This window comes from Polyergus mexicanus, unplaced genomic scaffold (assembly GCF_030449975.1).
Source record: "Polyergus mexicanus isolate NDT 795.1 unplaced genomic scaffold, iyPolMexi1.0 SCAF_9, whole genome shotgun sequence".
Classification (NCBI taxonomy): domain Eukaryota; kingdom Metazoa; phylum Arthropoda; class Insecta; order Hymenoptera; family Formicidae; genus Polyergus; species Polyergus mexicanus.
Genome location: NW_027223329.1, coordinates 6,356,808 through 6,382,177, shown reverse-complemented (window position 1 = coordinate 6,382,177; position 25,370 = coordinate 6,356,808). Strand labels below are relative to the sequence as shown.

At 37.5% G+C, this 25,370-nt stretch overlaps 1 protein-coding gene across 5 annotated transcripts in view; it reads right to left on the bottom strand.

Moving 5' to 3' along the window:
- Positions 1-25,370, bottom strand: part of Cow (Proteoglycan Cow) — a 759,293-nt gene that overhangs the window by 116,208 nt on the left and 617,715 nt on the right. For all 5 annotated transcript variants that reach the window (XM_070301119.1, XM_070301120.1, XM_070301118.1 and 2 more), the window contains one exon: positions 2,870-3,096. In XM_070301119.1, coding sequence (XP_070157220.1) covers positions 2,870-3,096 — 227 coding nt within the window. The remainder of the gene's footprint in view (positions 1-2,869; positions 3,097-25,370) is intronic.

Sequence of the window (25,370 nt, the reverse complement as noted above, 5' to 3'; positions counted from 1 at the left end):
TTATTTTAAATAAAATAAAAATAGTTTTAAACTTCATGACAAATATACTTCGTTTTTACAAAAGTACAAGTATCTTTAGTGCGTGTATGAATCTTTTGAGCGTAACAAACCTCAAAATTCGCCTTTCCTTAGCGGTTACGGGCATAACAAAAGATATCGATTTATATTTTTTCAAAATAATATTGTTCATTATAAAAGTATGGTCTTTTATGAGCTGCCAAACGATCAACTTTGATAAATGTTGTAAACAATTAAACAAAATAAAAACAGCAATTTTGATCAATCGGAAAAGTCATCTTTAACTACAAATTTTACATTTCAATGCAGATCAAACATGAGAACTCCATCCAAACTGAAATCTGCTATATTGTATCTGCTATCTTCTATATTCTCCGAATGTTATTTTTCTCAATATTTATTTTAGTCATTACAAAATAGTTTGAATATTTGTATCCTTTTAGATTAAATTCGGTAAACCTTGATATTAGCATCGACCTCACCGATTTCAATGACCTTGACATATGTTGTCAAGGACATGATTCTAAGTAACTTGCAAAAAATTTTAGCTGTCACTCGTTGTTTATTACAAAGTTATTAACAATTAAATTATATGATAAAAACACATTAAACGCGATAATCTAAACTTCTCCATGCATGAGCATTATATATTTAAGTATTTAATTGTATATTTAAGTTATTAATTGTATATTTAAGTAATTGCATGGGCAAGGGAGGAGCTTTAGGATTAAATCAAATTTTAATTTTAAATCAGAAATAGGTTTAGGTTCAATTATACCTTCCGGAAGTGGAATCTCTCCGTAGAAGAAGGAGGAAGGGGGAGGGTGGAACTAGAGTCCTATATAATCAAAGAAGCGACAATAGCGTTCCGCTTGCTGATTGGCTGATCGCCACGGGCCCGTTCCACTTAACGACCGCAACACTCACGTATCATTTCATCTTTGTTGTTCACCGAAAGTTAAACAAAGACAGATAATGGTCGCAAGCGTTGCGGTCGTTAAGTGAACACGTCCTATGTTGGCGATTAGTTTGCACGTAGTGAATCCTACGCAACCGGCATACCGTAAGTGAAGAAAAAGTATATTTGTAATTGTTATTTTCTAAAAAAAAAACATCTTGAATATCTCTGAGACATTCTTAAGACATTTTAGATTACACATGGACAGCTGCAGGATCAACATGGCGATCATGGGAAGCATGGAAGGGGTAACGATGTCGTTTCTCTGATTATATAGGACTCTAGGCGGAACCTACTGCATCCACGCATATACTTTACATCGCAAAGCGAGATCCATTTCATAATTCTTGTATGAATGGGAAAATGTTGCGAGCTTGTATTCATGCCGAAATATATGCAGTCGAAATATATGCTTATATTGCAAGCATCGGTTGGTCACTATCTTCAATTGTTAATAATTTTCTAATAAACAACGAGCAACGGCTAAAATTTTTTGCAAGTTACAACATATGTCAAGGTCATTGAAATCGGCGAGGTCGGTGCTAATATCAAGGTTTACCTTAAATTCTTTGCATTCTTTTAGAATTCAAAAATTACGTTTTTATTTTCTTCAATAGTATATTGATTATTTTTCGTAATAAAAATATATGAATGCTCTTAGGAAACTGACAAAAAATTGTAGACAACAACAGAGATTATTTAGTCGATAAATAAATTATTTTTTATTGTACGAAATAAGGTTAAATTTTATTCAAAAATCAAATTTAGCTTTTTAGCTGACCCAATAGAATATAATATCATTAATAATAACATTTAGTGAATGACATATTATTTTTCAAAAAATAAAAAATAGTTACATGTTTAATTTAATAAAAATTAAAGTATGGGAATAATTTTCAGTATATAATTGCTTAATTATATATTATAGAGATGTAAAAGAGATAATTGAAGTACATTCATCTCTAATTTAAAAAAATTAATTTTATTTTAACAAAATATATTAATTTTAAATAATATGTATGCTGTATATATGGTATTCCAGGTCAAGTCAATGAAACTTCAGGATCTAGAAAATTGAATTTAAAACGAAAAGATTTCTATAAATATAGGTCCGGAAACGCTTCGTTAAAAAAAGTTATAGCTAATAAACTCTTTATAACGTTAAGTTAGATAATTCTCTGTAAGTAATTAGTTATAATCAAAATTTAATAATAACCTTTTTATGTTTGCATGTACAATGTTTGCACTACAAATTTAATGTGTACGTAAAGACGATTGAAAGATGGTTTTTTCCAGTTTCTGATTTTTTCGTTGTTTTGAGTTTATTTTCTTTTGAATACCTTATCAGAATTAAATGAAATTAGTGTAATTTAGTTTGTTATTTAATTACTTATTAGATTTATTTCGTTACTTTTTTCAAATAAATGATGGTTTTTGAAATTATTTTTGAAAAATCATGAAAAAAACGTAATTTTTCAAAGTTCATTAGCTATCACTTTCTAACGAAGTGTTTTCGAACCTATGTTTATACTAACTTTTTTGTTCTAAATACAATTTCTTATAAGACCTTTATTGATTTGACCTGGCACACCTTGTATAGTATCAGGACATTTAACTTTAAAACTTAAAAAATTGCGGCAAGATATGATCGTATATAATCATATTTTAATACAAGATAAATTATTTTAGTTTTTAACAAAAAATATCATTGTATTTAATATTTGTACTATAGAACATCCCATTTAATACTTAAATGTGCAATAACGTTTTATATCCATGATTCTTGGAGTTAATGGATTATATTATTTGTTTTCTATTATTTTTTCAATATATTGAGAACATTTATATTCCAATAATTCTATCATCTAAGTATAATAACATAAATAAACATACCGCAATCAGGTTTTGTACCACGTATTCTGGTACCAGCAAACTCAATCCCGTGCGGGTCGACGCACCAACAGAGACCAAGGCCATGATGACACTGAGTGCTACGATAATATCCTCGCGAATCGCAAACAGGTGCAGAATCCGGCGATGATCGTCTGCGCATAGCGGCACATGGACGTTCGGCTTTGGAGAAACATCCACACCATTCAGATCCGCTTATGAAAATATCGCTGCAAATATGCCGTCAAACGTGTATTTTATTTTATTATAATTGTTTAGAAATATCTTGATATTTTTAATTTGATAGAATAATGATATCATAACATTTAAATTATTGTTGTATTAAACATAAATATAATATGAATAAGATTGATAAGAGCAACCATAGCAAAGATAATATATGTGTAAAGAAGAGCGATGTGCGAAATTTTGATATACGGCTAAAAAAATAGAATCCTTTTTATAATTGGATTATTTTAAAGTGAAACTCAGCGAAAAATCACCGTAGACAAAAAATTAAAAAAGCATTTTAAAGTTTGAAGTTTCAACTTTAACGTGTCATCGATAATTTTTTTAAATTTAATTTTCTTTGTTTTTCGCTTTAAAAAAGAATACATTGTTTTGTTCCTTAAAATTGATACTCCGCAACTCTGTAGCTAAAAATTTTTCTAAAAAAATTTAAGTTAAGTTCCATAAACTACAACGGTTTGCCTACAAAACGCTTTTTAAAAAATTTTCCTACGATTTTTTTTGGCACGATTACACGATTTTGAAACCAAACCTGTATTTTTTAGAAATCCTTTTTTAGGACACAGAATTAAAAAGATAAAAAAAGTTGAGAAAACTATCAGTAGCACTTCAAAATTGAAACTTCAAGTTTCAAAATACTTCTTTTGTCTGTGATGGTATTTTGTCGAGTATCGACGTTATTTCTAAAAGATACAAATTTCATTTTAAAATTATATAACACGGCCAAAAAAATTGTAGGAAAATTAAAGAAAAACATTTTGTAAGAAAAATGTTATATATAGTTTATAGAATTTGAGCTAAATTTTTCAAGAGAAATTTTTTTTTTTATTGCAGAATGTCAAAAATACGTAATTTTCAGGAGTAAAATAGTGTTTTTTTTTTTAAACAAGAAAGATAAAAAAATTTTATAAAAATACCCATAGTACGTTAAAGTTGAAATTTCAAGCTTTAAAATACTTTTTCAATTTTTTTTCTACGATGATTTTTCGTTGAGTTTAAAAATAGTTCAATTTTCAGCGTATAGAAAGTATTTTTTGTTTTTGTTTTGAGTAATATACATCAAATAATATATAAAATATTATATCGATTAATAAGTGTGTAAAATAATATAATATTTACATTAGAAAACAGCAAATGTAATAAATAAGAAATATAATTAGTTATAAAAAATAATAAAGAACTTTTAATGTATAAATTATAAAAAAACAGTATTTATTGATTAATAATCAATAAACACACGTTTAGATATAATAGCGCAATACATTGAGTTAGACCAAGTTTGTATTTGGCACAATATAATATAAACCAATAAGAATTAGCACCTTTAATATCTTCCAAACACTATAGAACTTAGAGAAAAATTTGTTATTGTACAACAAAGATTGTACAATAAAAAAAAGACCATCATGGTGATAATGATTTTTTTATAGATAAAGTCGCTTCGGGAATGGAAGGTAACTTTACTTTTTTCTAATGATAAATTATAAAACGCTTCATACTGTTACTTTTGCAAGTATATTTATTATATTTTGATAATTATCCTTTATAGTTGATAAAATTATTATATTTGCAAGTAAATTTTTCATTATTGGAATTGTTTTTGCCATCGCTTTCTTATTTTGTTCTTTTTTTTATATATTTATCTGTACCTGACCTTTCATTTCTTTATGATTATATCTGTATTGTTTTCATACATATACTCACGCATATGTTAGCATCAGATCTGTTTTTGAAATTTTTATATCATTTTTTTTGTTTCTAACTCGTGTGTTAAAGATGACATATGTCATATTGTCATTTAATACTCAGTATACGCACACAAGTCAAAAGTTAGCCATATCGCAGGGCCGAAAATGAAAAAATAGACGTTGTCCACGATATTTTACACCGATAAAAAACTCGTATAATATATAAAATATTTACATGGAGATCGAGGTATACTTCGAACCCTATATCTTTACTCATCTCTCCTACCTTTATATCCGTTTTTCCGTTCCATAAACCGTCCTTTTAAATGCTCCATCTCCCTTAACCTTTCTCTACCTCTATCTGCCATTCACTTCCCTTTATAAATTCCTTTCTTTTCTTTTCCCAACCCTTCAAAATGTTCCTCTAAAGGAAGGAAGGTTTTCCTCAAAATCTCTCTTTGTTCTTTGCCTCATTTTCTTCCATCACTTTCTCACCAACTCTCCTCTTTTTCTTTTCCAAACAAACAACTTCTCATAATTCACTGCTTTTAAACCCATCCTCCTGTTTAGTATCTCCCTTTGTAACTCCACCCTATCTATATATCACGGCGTGTACTTTTTCAGCACCAATCTATAGAACCATACCAACCTATCGAATAATCATATCCTCCTTTCCCCATCCTCCCCTATACCTCGTTTTCCCATTTTCCCCATACTTCCTTTTCCCATCTGTACTAATAATGCCGTCTCGTTCTTTTTACTTTTTTCCTTACATACGCATTTTGCTTCCTATTATAGTTCACCGTATATCCGAGATACTTAGGCTCTTATTCTAAGCTCACATTTTGAGGCATATCTAAAGTATCACATTTAGAGACGCAGATAAATGTACTAGTAACACGAAAGTCAGTCGAATTCTCATCGCACATTTATAGCGCCTTTAATTACATTTATGATTACCATGTTGTATATTGTATATTATGCTTATTACGCGCATACGGCACTATGATAGGCCGCCAAACAAATCATTATATCACGCGCCATGAGTTAATTTAGTAAATTTCATTTCGATCTTTCTTTTGGCGTTATTGCAATACAAAACGCAAATGCACATATAATTGTAACAACATTCTTTAATTAACCGATATTTTTGTCGGAACTCGTGATCATTATAAACATCTTCAAAAATGTTTATTCTATTTTGAAATACCCGCGGGTCACGATTACGCACTGCATTTACTTTCCAAATTTCGATCGCACGATCAATGGCCTAATGGCCTAGTTTATACCAATATATTTTCATACATAAAATAAATTCTATACTGTTCAACCACAGTCGTTCTATTCTTTAAGAGGCCCAGTAAGCAATTTGATAACAAATTGTTGCCAAATTGGCATCAAATTCGCTCAAAACTTGGTAACAAATCCAGTGCCATCTGTGTCCGCATTAAGCTTGTGTTTTGGTGACAAAGCTTGTTGACATAACCTGACAGCAAATTGACGGCAAAAACTGAGCAAAGCTTGACATGATTTGACGTCAAATTGATGGCAAAAATCGAGCAAGATCTGCGCAAGACAATCTGATAGCAGATTGTCAGCAAAAACCGAACAAATTCTGCAGCTTTTGGCCATTCATATAAAAATATATATTTAAATAGATTTAAAGCCTTAACCCTAAGTAATAAAATGATGATAAGTTTTGGTCATAAAATGACCATTAGATAATTAGACATTATATAAAATCATATATTAATATGTTAAAACATATAGGTAAATTCAAATAACTTAATTTATAAAATTAAAGATCTTTTTGGACAGAAATTGTTTGAATAAGTGAAAATCGAACAATTTCTGTCCGATTTGCAAAAAATCAATTCAATATCTGAATTTCCTGTATAAGAATTGTGTCAAAAATTGAACTGATAGAAATATATATATTATAATATTATTAGCATTTTGTAGGCTTTATATACACTCATGACAAGAATTTGAATACGGGTATAGATAATGAATAACGCGCCGCATAGCGATAAGCGACTGAACTATTTTATAATACTTTGTAATAAGCTGCAGATTTTGTTCGGTTTTTGCTGCCAATTTGCCATCAGATTGCGCACTCTAGATCCTGCTCAGTTTTTGCCGACAATTTGATGTCAGTCATGTCAGCAAGCTTTGCTCGGTTTCTGCCGCCAATTTGCTGTGTAGTTATGTTAGCAAGCTTTGCTTGATTCTTGCCGGCAATCTGCCAGCTTAATCGGTAATAACAACTCTTGTACCAAATTTGTAGCCTTTTTGCTGACAATAATTTGTAGCAAGCACTTGGCAATATCTGTTAGAACAGACCTGGCTGACTGGGGGAATGGTTATGATTGGCCAGTGTAATACGTATTACAGTATATTAGTGTAAACTAAGCCATAATTAATAAGAATAGAATTGATATTTATCATTCGAGCCTCTTTTAACTTTTTAATTTTATTATTTATTTCAGTGCTGAGATTTACTTGCACATTTCGGCCCGATTCCGTGGCTCACGCCTATTGTCCCCCACTCACCGCTCGTGCGTTAGCAACGAGTCGCCAGATATGCGTAACTAAGGATCGCGGCGCTTCGTCTCAGGAGCGTTTATATGTAAGAATGCCCAAATATAATAATAAGACAATACTTTTCTAAATACAGCGCGAAAATTCTTAGAATTAAAAGTTTTTCTTCGATATTTTATAATTCATTGATATAAAATATTGAAGAAAAACTTTTAATTATAGAAAAGTATTGTCTTATTATTATATTTGGGCATTCTTATATACGGACGCTCCTGAGACAAAGCGTCGCGTTCCTTAGTTACGCGTATCTGGCGACTCGTTGCTAACGCACGAGCAGTGAGTGGGGGGCAATAGGCGTGAGTCACGAAACGGGCCAAAATGTGCAAGTAAATCCCAGCACTGATTTATTTTAAGACATAATCATAAAATACATCCATGATATTGCAGTTAAATGTGCTCTTTTAAGCTAGTTTTGTTTCAAAGTGCAAGATTCTTCGTCCTAATTAATCCTTCCAAATGAAAATAGTGTCAAATAAAATGCACCCTTCATTGCACTTTACAGAACTATACTTTCAGAAGAAATTTCAGAATTGACCTAATATCATTAATATCGTTATGTAAAAAAGTTCTATTATTTACAGAAACTAGATCTGTAATAATTTTATTAATGAAATCAATTATATAACAGTGATAAAATTAATCAAAGTTACGAAGCATCGAGTACAATGCGCCAATATTACGTATAAATGTACGTATAAATGTACCGTCGGGCACATTTATTGGTATATTTATTGAGAATGGCATAAATGTGTTATAAATGTAGTTCAGAATACGATTTTCATTATAAAGTTGCGCATTTAAGCTAAAAATGGCGATTTGCTACTAAATATGCGCTCAGAATACCGCCACATTTATCGTGTTATCTAAGGCATATCTAAAGATAGATGTCAGCTCAGAATACGGGCCTTAGTTTTTAAGAGGATGTCGGACTGTTCTGTTTTATCGACAGAATGCGAATATTAGTTAAAATGCAAAATATTTTTGTTAATTATAGATATTTTTGTTAATATAGATATTAATAAACCCCTTTCCACAAAGTATTATTAAAGTACATTACAGTACACTGTGACGTTGCCGTCTCGTGCGCGTCCACCAAACCTCTCTCCGATCACGAAGGGCGGGCTAAAGGGCCGCACCAGTTACCCAATTTGCGAAAACCGTATCGCAGTCTCCAAACAGACGTTTTTAATCGAGATTTCGTTCATTATTTTAATTTCGTTTGTTATTTCTTTTGTCGTATGAACATTTAATTTGGGAGCCTCATCGGAAGGGAAGGCGGGAGATCAAATTTTGACGTCCAGAAGCATCTATTGAAAAACCGGAGAAACCTTCGAGGGGAGATGAATCAGTATTTCGACAACTTAAACAAGCAGCGGAAATATTGCGATGTCACGACGGGATCAGGATCTGCACGCGTGATGCGCGACGCACAAGACAACGAGCGAATCCTCGCGCAGACTGAGGACCGTGCGGAGCCGTTCCCCGTAGAAGTACTGCCGCTGCAGGGCGCAGCCCACAGGAAAAGACGGCAGCGAGGGTCATAATCATACTTCCGGCCAAGCCGTCCGATTTGGATCTCGCGACGGCCCCGCTGAGCGGACTCCAGCAAAATATCACTCGCGATAACAGGGTCGCGCGCACCTCCGATACGATCGTGAGCGCGCCGCCCGCTGGCCACAGCGTGTGATAGCGCGTAATTGGTCGCGGTGATACACATCCCGAGTGCACAGCCCCGGCTGGTCCCGCGGTATCGATCCTAGATCGCGAGCATCCCGGGGTCAGACGTCAGACTGGTGCGAGCCTATGTGCGAGATAGAGGCGTTTCGAGAGTGATTTGTCTGCGAGAGCTACTGTGACGAGAAGAGGGGATTCTGGCGATCGGGAGCGAAGGGATCGTGCCCGAGAGGACCTCGTCGACCTTATGCAGCCCTGAAGGAAGAGTGTGCCGGTAAGGTTATCCTCCGCCAACTAGCTACGCGCGATCGCGTCCGGGATTGTTTCGTTCTGCCGTCGTCGCTGTAAATTCGTACTTTGGCGTACGGGCTGAGTCCGATTCTTTAGTGTAGATTTTCGCGTTACAGCCACATCGCCAAGCGATTCGAGCCTCGGAGCTTCGAGAGTATCGATTTCTGCGGATTGTGATATTATCTCGCATTTAATTAACCGTGTGTCGTCCCTCTGAAGATTCGAATTCCAAATACTGCATATGTTGGTTCTCGCATGTTTAAAGCGTAAGTTTCGATTATACAATATGTCTGTTATCCGAGAGTGTGTGTCGATCGTGTAAAGCATGTCCTTTTGTATTGCGTTTGTGAATCTTCGCGTCTAGAATTTGCGTGCACGTTCTGTGCGAATTTCTTTCGCGATTATAGCGCGAATTGCGCGTGTCAAGCTTCATGTAAGCGTGTCTCGTTCGTCCGGAAATAACGAATGTGCGTGTTTCGCGAATTGCTTGTTAGTTATAAATTACATATTAGTTTTTAAGTGACAATAGCGGGCGAGACGGTCGCCAACTGATTGATATCGAGAATTGAATCGGGTTATCACCCGAATTAAAGTCGAAACTTATTAATTGTCAATTCGAAGGTGAGGCGTAGTTAACGTGAGAGAGAGAGTTACGGCCGATATAACGAGCCGACATCAACGTATATCTTCCGAGGTTTTGCGCCCCGTTTCTAACACCCAGTCTCATCCTCATCGCATTGTTATCGCCATCGAATATCTGTGCAGTCGTCATTACCATTATTACTTTCGCGGGGTCTCGCCCCGTTTATTATAATAAACTCGTTATTTTCTTTGTTTTATTTTACGTCTTTAATTTCAGCTTGTGTTTGTCGCTCCACTATTTGTTGCCTCTTGCTTAATCATCGCGTTAATAACTCCTTCGCCATATCCTTCTACTATTAGGCGAGCAAGACAGCCCGTGGCGGATTTCGATATATCTCGCGCTTAGAATTATCTTATGGCGTTTCACGAATTGATACGTGAGAGACCATGTCTATCGCCCAACTTTAGTTTTCTGTTATTTATTCTATCTTCCGTCATGGCACGCGTGGAACGCTCAACATCCCGTTCCTACTCGGCGCGTTATTCTTTATCTAATCTTTTCTGTTTTTGTCCTCGACCTTCCCGCGTCCTCCGTTCGGCAAATTAGCTCCTGTTCATCGGCGCAACGTCCATCTGAGCGACGGAGAGATCGAAACGGCGAACGCGCTTATTGTTTGGCCGTGATAAGGGAAAAAGTTGTCGCAACACATAGTAACGTAGTGCGGGGTATATGATTTCATGTAAAAAGAGAAAAAAAATTAAAAATTATAGTTTTGTTATCAATTTCTGCCATCAACATTTGCTTAATATAAAAGATTTGTAATTTACATATGTCTAACAAGTGGATTCCGCACTCGGCATTTCATCAAAGAGTATCAGTAAACTTTGAGAAATGAGTTTAGAAGCTTTATAAAAAAGATTTTACTATGCAAAACTTTCGTGCATATGTGTATGTGCGAGATCGAGGCTCAAGAGTAAAACAGAGCAGTAGATTAGTTGCGTGATGTCACGATAGACAATGCTGCAATCTTACATGACAAGAACAGACATAATCGTACTATCTTTGTCTCTTTCATGCGTGAGAGTAATATACATGTACGCACTAACATTATTCCAATATTTTTTCTCTCTCGCTCTGTCTCTTTTTAATCGCTCGCTCACTATATACTACGTATCGCTTAGCTTCATGCTCCTTATATTCACTTACGCGTTCACTTGCACTTCTCTCTCTCTCTCTCTCTCTCTCTCTCTCTCTCTCTCTCTCTCTCTCTCTTTCTGCTCGTTCATTATTGTATTCTTTTATTCCCATTATTATATTTTTTTATTTGCTCAACTCTTATTCTTTCTATTCTCGTCTCCCTACATAAAAATAAATAAATTTATTTATTCATTTTTATTTTATACAGCATAAATGAGATACACAATAAGTTATTTCCTTTTTATATTTAACTATAGTTAAATACAACACACGTACATACAAAAATATACATAATTAAATACTTTTTCTATTTATAAAATATACAATATCTCATTTATACTCTATAAAATAAACATGAATAAATTAATGATTAAATTTATTATTATTATTATGTAGGAAGACGAGAATAGCAAGAATAAATGTTGAACAAATAAAAAAAATATAATAATGGGGATAAAAGAATACAATAAAGAACGAGCAGAGAAAAGGGGAGAGAGAAAGAGAGAGGAGAGAGAGAGAGAGAGAGAGAAAGAGAGAGAGAGAGAGAGAGAAAGCTTCATTTATTATGCGTTCTGGGACGAATCTCCTCAAATGCAATAAATAAAAATACAATGTAAAAAAATAAATAATACAATATGATTGTGTACATGTAGAATGTTCGAAACCGAACTGAAAGTAATTAATAAAACGCGGCTTAAGCGCGATCATAAATTGGCGTGTTAGCAGCCATCGCGCGCATCGCACGGCACTCGACAAATAAGAGCGCGCTCCGACAGCGGCGCTACGCGAATCGTGTCAGGCCCGCGGCATCGCTCGTGCCTACCGATGCGGTCACCCGGGAGAGCCTAAGTTACAAAATAATGCGAATAACAACGTTCAATTTTGCCGAAATCATGATCAAATAGTAAGCGCGATCGTTCGACAAAACATATCGAACCTTCGAGAACAACTCAAAAATCGCGCAGTATATAAACTCTCGAGGAACCGCCCGGACCGCTAGATTTGATATCGTTGAGTTCAGTGTGATTATCTTTTTTCGGAAACGCTTGCAAAGCAAAGTAGCTCGCTTTTCTTTAAGACCATCGCTCGTGGTCCGCGAATTTAATCGTTCCCGAGACTATTCATCGCTCGTGAATATCACTCTCGCAATCTCGCCGTCGCTAAATATTCGTCGCTTGTGAATATTCGAGCCGAGATCGTTCCGTCGCTCGCGAGTTCAAATTTCGTGGTCGGTAGCTAGCCGACGCGAAACCGAGATTAAATTTAACGAAGTATTTAGATCGATAAGAACTTGTACATATATTTATTAGGTTTAAATATAGACAGACTGAATTTAATTAACACTTCGTGTACAAAATCCTTTCGTTCCTCACGCTCACGTTCAACCGCGCACATAGAATAACTATGCGAGTGAGTATATATGTAAGTGTACGTATATATATGTAAATGCGTTAATGCGAAAGTGTGCTATTATTATGTGAATACACATGTGTAAATATGTAAATGTAAGTGTGCGCTATGTGCGCGAAAGAATAAAATGTGTGTTTAAATATGAATGTATATAACTAGATTTTAATATTTAATCTTTAATCTTAATGTATGCCAAAGAGAGATGCCAGATTTTTAACAACCGCAATCATGATTCTAGTCATGTGGATGCACAGACGAGCAAATGCGCATGAAGCCTTGTTTAAAATCATTCCGCGTCGTTGCATTCCGGATAGATGATGGAAGACCATTTCATAATCTGGCCGATGAAAGTCTAAAAGAGTGTTTTTACAATTCAGTTCTACATTGTGGCTGAATTAAAATATCCTTCGGAGCTCTAGTGGCACAGTCAGTTGTTGTACTACTTCAGTTAAAATTGGAGTACAGTAGACTTGGTTGATTAGTTTGTAATATCTTGTACAATAAGCATCTAACAAAGGCTCTCCGAAAATCGACTTTAAATCAACGTAGCTTTTCGTAGTAAGGTGTAATGTGTGCATCAGCCCTTACATTAAAAATAAATCTAATATAAGAATTCACTGGTCTATGAAGTCTCAGATTATGTTCGACAGTCGTGTCTGTATAAGCTGCACAGCAATAATCGACATATGGATAGATTAGTTAAATGACGAGCTTAAATCTAAGAGTATCAGGAAATAGGTGCCTGCAAAGTTTTAACTGATATAGAACTGAATGAATCTTGTTTGCCATATTAGTAACCTGTTTTTCCCAAGATAGAGTATTCATGATCGTAATATCAAGATACTTAATAGATGTAGAATATTCAATTGTGGACCTGTTCACTTTTATTTCAAGAAGGGTATTCAGATCAATAGTGTTAACAAATCTCGAGGTTTCTATAATTATAGTCTGAGTCTTATCCGAGCTTAAGATGAACTTGTTAGCAGTAGACCAGCCAAGAATAGCATCAATGTCCTCATTGACCTTCTGGATAGTGTCAGTTAAAACCCTTGGTACACAGTGAATGTAGGCTTGAAAATAATCGGCATAAAAATTGTATTTGTAATGCTTGACTATAAAACCAAAGTCAAATAAATATAAAGTGAATAGCAAGGGCCCTAAAACAGAGCCTTGGGGCACTCCTAACCTGACCAGAGATGGAGATGAGATAGTACGCTCGAGTGAGTCTCGATTGCGCACATTACCGATCGGACATGACAATATTTCCCAATCGGACACAGACTCAATCGGACACAGATCTGTTTGGACACAGTCCTGATTGGACACAGGCTCGATCGGACACAATTCCGATCGGACACATATGGTTGCAATCGGATACAGGCTCGATTGGACACTATCCCGATCGGACACTATCCCGATCGGACACTATCCCGATTGGACACAGTCCTCATCGCGAAGCTAAGTCCACCTGACAATTGTTGTATAGATAGGAAAATGTATGCGTGTCATACAATTGGTTCCGCCTCCCCTATGGGGAGGCTCCACTATCAAAAAGCTAAACACATAGGTTTGCGTTGAACCTCGCTTCACGTGGAAAGTTGTAAACTTATGTGGAATCTTACTACGCATTAAAAAGTATATGCGTGGAGGCAATATATTCCGCCCCTCCCCTAAGGGGAGGCTTCACTTCCGGAAGATATAACCTAACCCAAACTTATATTTTTCTGATATACTAAATCCGATCGGGATGGTGTTCGATTGCAACCATACGTGTCCGATCGGGCTTGTGTCCGATTGGGATGGTGTCCGATTGCAACCATATGTGTCCGATCGGAACTGTGTCCAATCGGACATGTGTCCGATCGAGTCTGTGTTCCATCGAGTCTGTGTCCGATCGGGAAATATTATCGTGTCCGATTGGTAATGTACGCAATCGGGACGATTCCGTACCCTCCATGCCATTCCTAATCGCTTGAAACCGCTCCGTCAGATAGGAATGTATCCAACACAAGACAGCATCAGAAAAGTTTAAGTTCTTCAATTTCTTAATTAGTAGGAAATACTCCACCCAAAAGCCTTCGAAATATCGAAAAACACAGACACAGTGACCATTCTACGATTAGCGTATCTCACCTCATCCAGCATTTTGATCAAACAAGTTTGTATAGAGTGGTTGTACCGATGAGCAGACTGACATGAATCGCAAAGGCCAGAGTCCTCAAAATAGGTACGAATCTGCACACAGACTATCCGCTCCAGAGCCTTCGACAATGTAGGAAGGATAGATATTGGTCGATAATGTTGCACCAATGTAGAATTCTTAACTTTAGGAATCGGACAGATAAGAGCCGATTTCCGTTGGTTTGGAAAAACTCCATTCAGCAAGGAGAAGTTGAAAAGATGTTCCAAAATAGGTAATATACAGTGGATTGTTAATTGCAACAATCTCAGAGAGATGCCATCCACTCCGACTGCATTTGATTTGGCCTTGGAAATTACCCTCGCAATATCCCTCGATACATAACTCCAATGGAAACTCCCGTCATCAAAATCTCCTGTGAATATATCTTCGAGAAAGCCACCGCCCACAATCAGTATACTCTTCACTGTGTCCAAAAAATACAATAAGTTCCTCAACAGAGTGTGAGAGATGCATTCCAATATCCCTAGCCTTGATAAGACCAAGATATTTCAGCCTGCTTCAGACCTCAGATGCCCTGCTACCGCGATTAAAGATGTTGACATAAAAGTCGCGCTTTGCAGAATGCACAAAACTCTGTACCCTATTGCGCAATATTTTGTATCTGTCGTACTATACGTCAATTTTATGTCTGCGTCAAGTTCTTCTGGGCAGATCTCTATTATACATCGCCAAATATATTTCTTCAGTCAGCCATGGGTAGGCAAATTCTTGAAAAATCATCGTCTCAAAGATACATGAGAGTTGAATATGTCAAGTAATTTAGTAGTAAAAGCCTCAATCTTTTCATCTATATTATTTGAGCATTACCTTACCTAACACATCAGTCCAGTCAATTTCACTAACATCAGATTGGAAGAATGTTGTATCAAAATCACGCCAATCTCTGCAAACAACGAGCTTTCCACAACGTCGCTGCAGTTTTATTCCGTATCTTATAAAGATATGATCATGTGCTAATAGAAATGCTACTCTCCCTGCTGACTAAATTCTTTGAGCTTATCCATGTCGTTGATAATATACAGATCTAACAGCGTGCTGGAGTTTCTCAGGTGATGGGTGGCCATGAACGGCACAAGATATAGGCTCGAGGCAGAAATAAAGGTGCCCAACTGCTGGCTATCAAACGTGATTTGATTCATATGCATTGGAATCTCCCAGGATGACCGAATGTCTGTAATTTACTTAAAATTCCAAGAATGATTGAAAAAACTCGTTCAGGTAACCTGAGTTTGAAGGTCGATATACCACAGCTAGTAAAAGTTTGGACCAGTCATTAAATAAGATCTCCGCAATAATAAATTCTGAACTAGCAGTAAGAGACCCCCGCAGAGCAGCAAAGAATGGAGGCACGAAGATGATCCGATAAATAAAATGCCACTCCACCACCAGATCTTCCAACTTTATCACACCTGATGAGAGAATACCCATGTAGTCTCATCATAGCATCAGTGATAGCAGGCCGAAGCCACGTCTTTGACATGCAAATAATGTGAAAATCAGCACTGCAGAAGAAGTGACAAAACTCAACAAGATGCACAAAGAGAAACTGACAGTTGACATGACAAATTTTAAGGTCCTCAAAGTCATTTGCTATATCATTCATAGCTGGTGTTGGCTATTCTGTTCTTGATTTTCCTACCCAGTATTGGACACTTTGCAGCATCTGTGGCAGAGTGAGTCAAATCACCATGAGACACATGATGACGCCCACAGTTCAGACATTTAGATGGTTGATCTATATTCTTGCAATTCTTCATCTCATGAGCTCCAGCACAATGTTTGCAAGAAAGCCGACCCTTACAATCCTTGGCAATGTGTCCAAACGAGAGGCATCTGTAACAATCTGCACAATCCTCACATGATCCGCAAAAGAGCACGCAGCATAACGCAGGTAGATTCATCCGCGTCCGAATAAAGACTTGCGTACAGCTGGTGAAACCTGCAGAATGTAACTTGTAATACGCCTTTTTGTTTTAGCGTAAAAATATACACCATTTTTACGTCGCTCGCGGAATCCTCATCCAGGTTCTGAGCAATAAGCTCATCCTTAATCTCCTCAGCCGACATCTCGGCAGGAACTCCGTGTATAATATAAGCCTAGGATATGATTTCGCATTTTTGCGCATCGTCAATTCAAGACCCTGCAAATCAGGGTGAGCCCTGATTTTCTCAATGTCAGGAGAGAACGCCTCAATCCTGTCGCCGTTATCTTGTGCATAAGATATCCTCTTGACCTTAAGATCACAATTAGCAGGTTTTAAGACCTTGCACAAGGTCTCTTTAATGGCCTGAGATGAGACAAATTTATCTTTTTTTAGTTTTGCTCGGCACAACTAGGAAACTAGAGATGTTAAATAACTCCACTATCGGACCCCGTGAGACACGAACTTCAGATCCTGCGAAACGGACGCATACGATTTTATCCTCTCCCTCGAAGCTCCTGCAGGAATAATATCATTCCCGACATATTGATTATTCCTTTTTTATTGAGGTTTCATCTAGCGCCTCCACAATAATCTTCTTAATCGGATCCGCCGAAAAACTCGCAGATGTCGATCGCTCATCGATTAAGTCTCATCGATTAACATCGTAGATATCTCCATAAAAGCGTCTCTGCATGCTCGAAAAGCAGACTCATAAATTACTCCCTTTTCCAGCATTTCCTTACTGGACAAAAGCAGCTTAGACACAGTTTCACTATGTCTATTGACCGTAGCCCTTAGCGCATTTACTCTCGAGGAATTCAATATTTGCCCTCTCTGACATACCTGAATAAAGTGCCGTGCTTGAAGACTGCTTCGTGAGCCCTTTCTTTCCTACGCCACTGTTATCCTGCCCACCAGCACCTACGCCGGCATCCATCCTTCAACCGTAAACAAATATTCCTATGTTGAATAATATCAACGATAAGATTCATGCCAAAAAAATCCAGAAAGAGCCCAGAAAAAATTTTTGCAAACCGGTCAATTGACGATACAGAAGCAGCGAGCACCAAAAGTCAAGCAAAAGTAGCCTTTGACAATGCACACTAAAAATTAAAAGCCTCGAAGGGCATAAAGCGGCAAAGATTTGGCACATGAAACAGAGCAACGCGAAAATACATCTATATGTCAGCTCACCGTTAACTGTCTCAGAGAGAGAAGGAGAGAGGGAAGAAGGGAGGAAGGGAGGGAGGGAGGGAGGGAGAGAGAGAGAGGGAGGGAGGGAGAGAGATTGATTGATTGATCTTTATTAGCTTTCTCAGCTATTTGTAATACAAATCTAGTTTACATTAATTACAATATACTCCTTTAACATTTGCTTAAACGGCATAATTCTTTCATTCTGCTTTATTTCAGCTGGTAAGGCGTTATACATTTTCACTCCTTCGTAAAACATACTCTTTTGCGCACTTCTTGTTCTGGGATATTTTATTGCAATATCCCCAGGTTGTCGTGTTTGTCTTTCATTCTCATTTCCCTCTATTTCTAATCTATTTCTTAATTGCTCCGGTAACATATTCCTTAAAATCTTAAAAATAAATATACCATACATATATTATAATATAGCCTCTGTTTTATGGACACAAACTGCAGCGTTTGCAGTATACGCTCCACTTTGGTATGTCTATCACATTGCAATATGATCCTCATAGCCCGGTTTTGTGCTTTTTGCAACTGGCTCTCCTCTTCTCCTCCTGTATCGCCCTTTTAAATGTTGGACATTCCAGGCTAAGGGCGTCGTGTTCATCACTTATCTTCAGGTTGTATGTTCGAATTTTAAACATACAATTTACACATTTTTTCTTTGTTGCCGTACATTCAATCGCTTTATGATTTCCCTCACATTTGTGGCATGTTTCATCTCGCGTACAGTTTTTTGCAATATGATAGTATCAACATTTAAAACATCTTTTAATATTCATGTGATTGAATATAGGATTTTCTCCATCCTACATTTAATTTCTCTTTTTTCAACATCAATTCATGCGTTTCTTCATCTACTTTAATTATTATCAAACCTTCTTCTTTTTCTCTTCTTCTAAGTTGATTATTATCATTTTTTTTCTTTAACTATTTTCTTCACTATTCGCATTTGGACTCCATTATTTATTGCATCAATTCTATTCTGCTTCTTGATTGTAGTTATTATGTCATCATCATCCAATCTCATTTCTTCTTCGCTGACATTGATAATTTTTATTTTGGGCTTCATCTGCGGTGATTCCAAAATTTTGAAATTTTCTCTTAGTTTGTCCTGCACTGTGGCTTTCAACGTTTTCATTTCTTCTCCAGATTCACAACCCATGATCACTGTTCCCTTGCTTCCTTTTTTTAGCTTCGTTATTCCCATCGCCATGTTTTTGATATCTACCTTTTCTTTTATCAATTTTTTTGTAACTTCACTCTCTTGTTGAATCTTGGGTTTGATAATTATATAACATTCTCTTTCTTTTTCTCTTTAACCGCTTCACTATAACTCCTTTGTATTCCTCCTGTTGATCCACTTACTTCTCCCTGTATCATTCTTTTCAGCTCTTCTAGCAGTTCCTGCTTAACATTTCTCAATTCTTCACGAACTATTTCCTTGACCATCATTTTAATTTCCTTCTTACATGCTGTTTCATCCTTTATTTCTTCTACAACTTTTACCAGCCAATCTATTTTTACATCAATAGTCAATGATCCACTCGCTCCTGATATTCTATTTCCACTACTTGGCGCTGTAAACGAACCTGTAGATCCTAGCCTGTCCCTGCCGCCCCCGGCCACTGCCGATGCCTTCTTCATGTCTGCTTCACTTTCAATTGTAAATCTGTCAAATGGGCCAGAACACGGTACCAATTCTTGATTTTTATCGTAAATCCTATGCTTGCTTACACATCCTGGATGGTAAAACAGCTTAATACGATTCACCTGATAGCAAGACTTGCATGTCAGCACCTGATTTTTTATTGTCTTTTTACATGCCGAGCATCGATATTCAGCATATTCATCGTCCATGCCGATAATTATCGGCCGAAACCGCTAATATCAGCGTAAGCGATCAGTCACCTCTGTTCCACTGTCACACGTCAGCACTTTTGTGTCCACCTTGATTGTCTACCTTTCGTGTGAGACTTTGGTGTCCCAGACAGAAAATGCACTTCTCACGCCCACAAAACAGCATATCCCGGCTAGATAACACTCATGGTTAATGCCGGTCTATGCCGCTATGACTTGAATAACTTTCTATCACTCCCCGTAACTATTTAACCATTTAAAAGTTATTACTTTTGCGGAGCGATGTTTGACACGTCTTCTCCACAGAGAGAGAGAGAGACAGAGAGAGAGAGAGAGAAGCGCGAGTGAACGCGTAAGTGAATATGAGGAGCATGAAGCTAAGCGATACGTAGTACATAATGAGCGAGCGATTAGAAAGAGACAGAGCGTATGATCGAGAGAGAAAAAATACTGCAATAATGTTAGTGTGTACATGTATATTACTCTCATACGCATGAAAGAAACAAAGATAGTATGATTATGTTTGTCCTTGTCATGTAAGATTGCAGCATTGTCTATCGCGACATCACGCAACTAATCTACTGCTCTGTTTTACTCTTCAGCCTCGATCTCGCACATACACATATGCACGAAAGTTTTGCATAGTAAAATCTTTTTTATAAAGCTTCTAAACTCATTTCTCAAAGTTTACTGATACTCTTTGATGAAATGCCGAGTGCGGAATCCACTTGTTAGACATATGTAAATTACAAATCTTTTATATTAAGCAAATGTTGATGGCAGAAGTTGATAACAAAACTATAATTTTTAATTTTTTTCTCTTTTTACCTGCACTACGTTACTATGTGTTGCGACGACTTTTTCCCTTATCGCGGCCAAACGATAAGCGCGTTCGCCGTTTCGATCTCTCCGTCGCGCGAATGGACGTTGCGCCGATGAACAGGAGCTAATTTGCCGAACGGAGGACGCGGGAAGGTCGAGGACAAAAACAGAAAAGATTAGACAAAGAATAACGCGCCGAGTAGGAACGGGGTGTTGAGCGTTCCACGCGTGCCATGACGGAAGATAGAATAAATAACAGAAAACTAAAGTTGGACGATAGATACGGTCTCTCACGTATCAATTCGTGAAACGCCACAAGATAATTCTAAGCGCGAGATATATCGAAATCCGCCACGCGCTGTCTTGCTCGCCTAACAGTAGAAGGATAGGGCGAAGGGGTTATTAACACGAATGTTGACGCAGAAGCCGATAACAAAACTGTAATTTTCTCATTTTTTTTTCACTTTTCATATGAAATCGTGAACTCCGCTCTCTGTTATTATGTATACTTTAATTGTGGAAAAGGATTTGTTGATATCTATAATCAATAAAAAGATTTTGCAAAATAACTGATATTCGCATTCTGTCGGTAATCCGGCATCCTCATACTTATTATAATACTTAAGATTTCTAAATTATATTAAATAGCTGACACAACTAAAAATAATTATGTATTCATATTAAATTTTTATAAATATATTTATAATAATATCTTAAAACATCTTACAAATGTCCTGAACCGTCCTGGACATATTCAGAATGATCCTGAGGATGTTTTGTGCTGTCTGGGAAAATAGGCTAAAGAAACAGAAAGAGAAGAAGATATAGAAAAGAGAAAGCAAGAGAAAGAGAGACAAAAAGACAAAGCTATATATATATATACAGGGTGTCCGACATGTAAGTAGTTAAACGAAAAGTGGAGATAGATCGGGTCAACCTGAAGCGAAAAGTCCTATACCAAATTCGCAATAATTATTATGTTATTAATTAAAATGTCTGAGCCAATGAGCGCGTGGGAAGCGGTAGGCCGGAATCGATAGAAATGTAAAATGGCTTATTTGTTTATGTCTCTTAGCGTTGGAAGTATCAGCTGAGCGAGAGAGGCGGAGTCAGCGAGCGGCGAGCGACACCGCGCCGAAAAATAATTATCACACATCGAGTGAGGAGCGATGTCACCGCGCCGGAAAATAATTATCCTCTTGAATTATTTTTTCGATGGCAAGAAAATGATGTGCTATCACTTCCACACCACCTTGCGGTAGATAGCTTGGTGCGCTTTTTTATAGTGGTTTCCCCTGTACGCCTAATCCACTCTCAATATTTAATGTAAAAATTGTTCGAAATGTCGTCCTCCTTCTCGTATGCAAAGTTCAGCCCTTCGAATAATGTTGCGCGTAGCACGGTGCGCCATATCCGGCATAATGGTATTAAAGGCCGCAACAATAGCTTCACGTACCTCGATTTCTCTATCATTACGCCGGTGCTCGATTAGACTTTTTATGTATCCCCATACAAAAAAGTTTAATACATTCATGTCTGGCGACCGTGCCGGCCAGGTGATTGGACCACCACGACCTATCCATCGGGATAACGGGCGTTTAGAAAATCGCGTACCTCTCTGCGAAAATGAGCCGGAGTTCCGTCGTGCTGAAAAATCAGCTGCGCTCGTACGCAAAGTGGCACATCCGCGAGAAGACCTGGCAACTCGTTCTCGAGAAAATTTTGATAAATTGCGCCAGTTAAACGATGCGGTAAAAAATACGGACCAATCTGGAAATTACGGAAAATGTTTCACTTTGACAGAAAAAAATTGTTTCCCTCTATTTACACTTACCACTTGATTCCCTATTATTCCCGCCGAGGGCCGAACTTTGCATACGAGAAGGACGACATTTCGAATTTTTACATTAAATATTGAGAGTGGATTAGGCCTTCCGGGGAAACTACTATAAAAAGGCGCACCAAGCTATCTACCGCAAGGTGATGTGGAAATGATAGCGCATCATTGTCTTGCCATCGAAAAAGAATTCGAGAGGATAATTATTTTTCGGCGCGGTGACATGTCTCGTCACTCGATGCGTGATAATTATTTTTCAGCGCGGTGTCGCTCGCCGCTCGCTGCGTGACTCCGCCTCTCTCGCTCAGCTGATACTTCCGATGCTAAGAGACATAAACAAGTAAGCCATTTTACATTTCTATCGATTCCGGCCTACCGCTTCCCACGCGCTCATTGGCTCAGACATTTTAATTAATAACATAATGATTATTGTGAATTTAGCAAAATGGTATAGGACTTTTCGCTTCAGGTTGACCCGATCTATCTCCACTTTTCGTTTGGCTACTTACATGTCGGACACCCTGTATATATGTATACATATTGTTGCGTCCCTGCGAATCATCTGTGGTGGTTATTCCTGAATCTGCTATATCCGTCTCCGGGTGAACATCCCCAAACACGTTGCTAAGGGTTGTTGTTAAACAACGGCGGATATTCTTGAGAGAGACCGGCCATCTTGAGTCTCGCATCGGTAGTGATTCCGAGCGGGCGGATTGACGGATTACGAGATTATCTGTTCTGTGCTTTCTGTTCTGTGTTCTAAGCTGTTATTAAAGTTCCTCTTTTTCTTTTTAATACGTGTCCTTTATTTGTGTCGCGGTACGCGAGTGTCGGTTGTGTCGCGCGTATTCGAGTAATATCGATTTCGATCCGCGGACGCAACATTTTGGGAGCTTGTCTGGGATACGGCGGACCGTTTTGTGTAATTTAAAAGAAAACCGAGCGTGAGCTATAGCAATGGAGCAACAAGATTCAATAACGGTAGTTTCCACATGAAAAAGAGTTCGTGCTTCGACGACGCTTCAGAATGCGACATCGGAGCCGACGTTGGAGGCAATTATTCTGCAATCTGCAATGCGGGAAATTCGGGAGCTTCGCGAGGAGCGATTGCGGATGCGAGCAGAATTTGAATTGTAATTTTGTGAGCGGGGTAGTGAACTTCGCCGAATAGAGGAGATTTTCCGTCAACGGCAAACACAGCTAAGTCCATCAAATAATAAAGATTCGGTAGCTCGAAGCCAAAATTCTTTTTGAAAAAAATGAACTCGATTATAAATTGAAACTCAATAGTTATATAATGATAATTATATTTTACTGTTTTTCAATTTTAAGTGAATTTTCTTGCGTGTGTTTGTTTTCTTTGCTTTTGTTTAAGGAAATCATTTCTTGGAGAGATGATGAAAGGAGCGAAGAGGGGAGGAGAGTTCTTCGGAAGGAAACGGGTTTGTAAAGAAGAAGAGAATTCTTTTGAAGACTGCCTCACCCGCGGTTTTTGAGCCGTATTTTTCCCGTCGGGTCTTAGGGCGAATGCCAAGGCAGGGGCTTGAGGAGTCCTCATATGAGGATGTCGGGTCCACGGTAGATAACCCCCTCTTGTCCGAAGATTCGCTCCCTTATTTTGAGATGCGAAGATGCAGCAGCATTGGATTTTCCGGAAATAAGGCAAAGAACGAGGGACAGCTACTGCAATTTCAATATTTATGGAAGTCGATTGGGTTCTGGATTATGACGGAGCTCGGTAACCTGCAGCAGCGGCTCAGGGTAAAGCAGGAAACCCTGCTTGGTATCCTGGAGTCGACATTAAACATTCTTGTCAATAAAATGGGTTCGATGATAGAATCCTGTATATTCCTGAAGGGCGCGTGATTGGGGCCGGCTAATAATGGCATTCGGTGACCTGTAGCAGCAGCTCAGGGTAGGGCAGAAAGTCATTAAGGCACCCTGGAGTCAACGCTTTGGAAGAAGAAGACAATGGTCAACCCATTCAATTTAGAAGAGCCTTTCTACTATTGATTGTCGGAACGACAATCTTGAAGAAGGGGAGTAGTGTTGCGTCCCTGCGAATCGTCTGTGGCGGTTATTCCTGAATCTGCTGTACCCGTCTCCGGGTGAACATCCCCAAACACGTTGCTAAGGGTTGTTGTTAAACAACGGCGAACATTTTGAGAGAGACCGGCCATCTTGAGTCTCGCGTCGGTAGTGATTCCGAGCGGACGGATTGACGGATTACGAGATTATCTGTTCTGTGCTTTCTGTTCTGTGTTCTAAGTTGTTATTGATGTTCCTCGTGTTCTTTTTAATATGTGTCCTTTATTTACGTCGCGGTACGCGAGTACCGGTTGTGTCGCGCGTATTCGAGTAATATCGATTTCGATCCGCAGACGCAACAATATATATATAGAGTGTTTCAGAACAACCTTCTGTCCGTAAAATGACGTATTACTCATACAATTTTAAGACAATTTTTCCTTTACCAAAATTTGAATTGAAACGTAATTTTTGAGTTATAAGCAAAAATAGTTAGCAAATCACGCATCGAGTACAGATGGCAGGCAGGAGCGGCGCGGCGTGCCGCAGCTGACTGTCCAATTACCACCGCATGAGTCGTTAATCATTTTATCTTATAACATAAAATTAGGCTTTAAATAAAATTTTGATAAAGAACAAAATGTCTTAAAATTACGTCAGGAATTTTTCTTAAAATAACGTCACTTTAGCAAAAGTTGTTCCGGATCGCCGGCCGTCGGACATTGGAATCAGCTGATTGCTACACGCGATGTATATATGACGGAATGTGTGCGTAATTCTCATTCACACAACAATCGTGCATATAATCGTGAATACAATCATGAAAATAACTTTTCTTTATAACTTAATCAGCGATCATTGTTTATTAAAAAGTTATTAATAAATAAAGTTTGGGAAATAAAACGTAATTTTTACATGAGTTTGTAATTTTCACGCAAG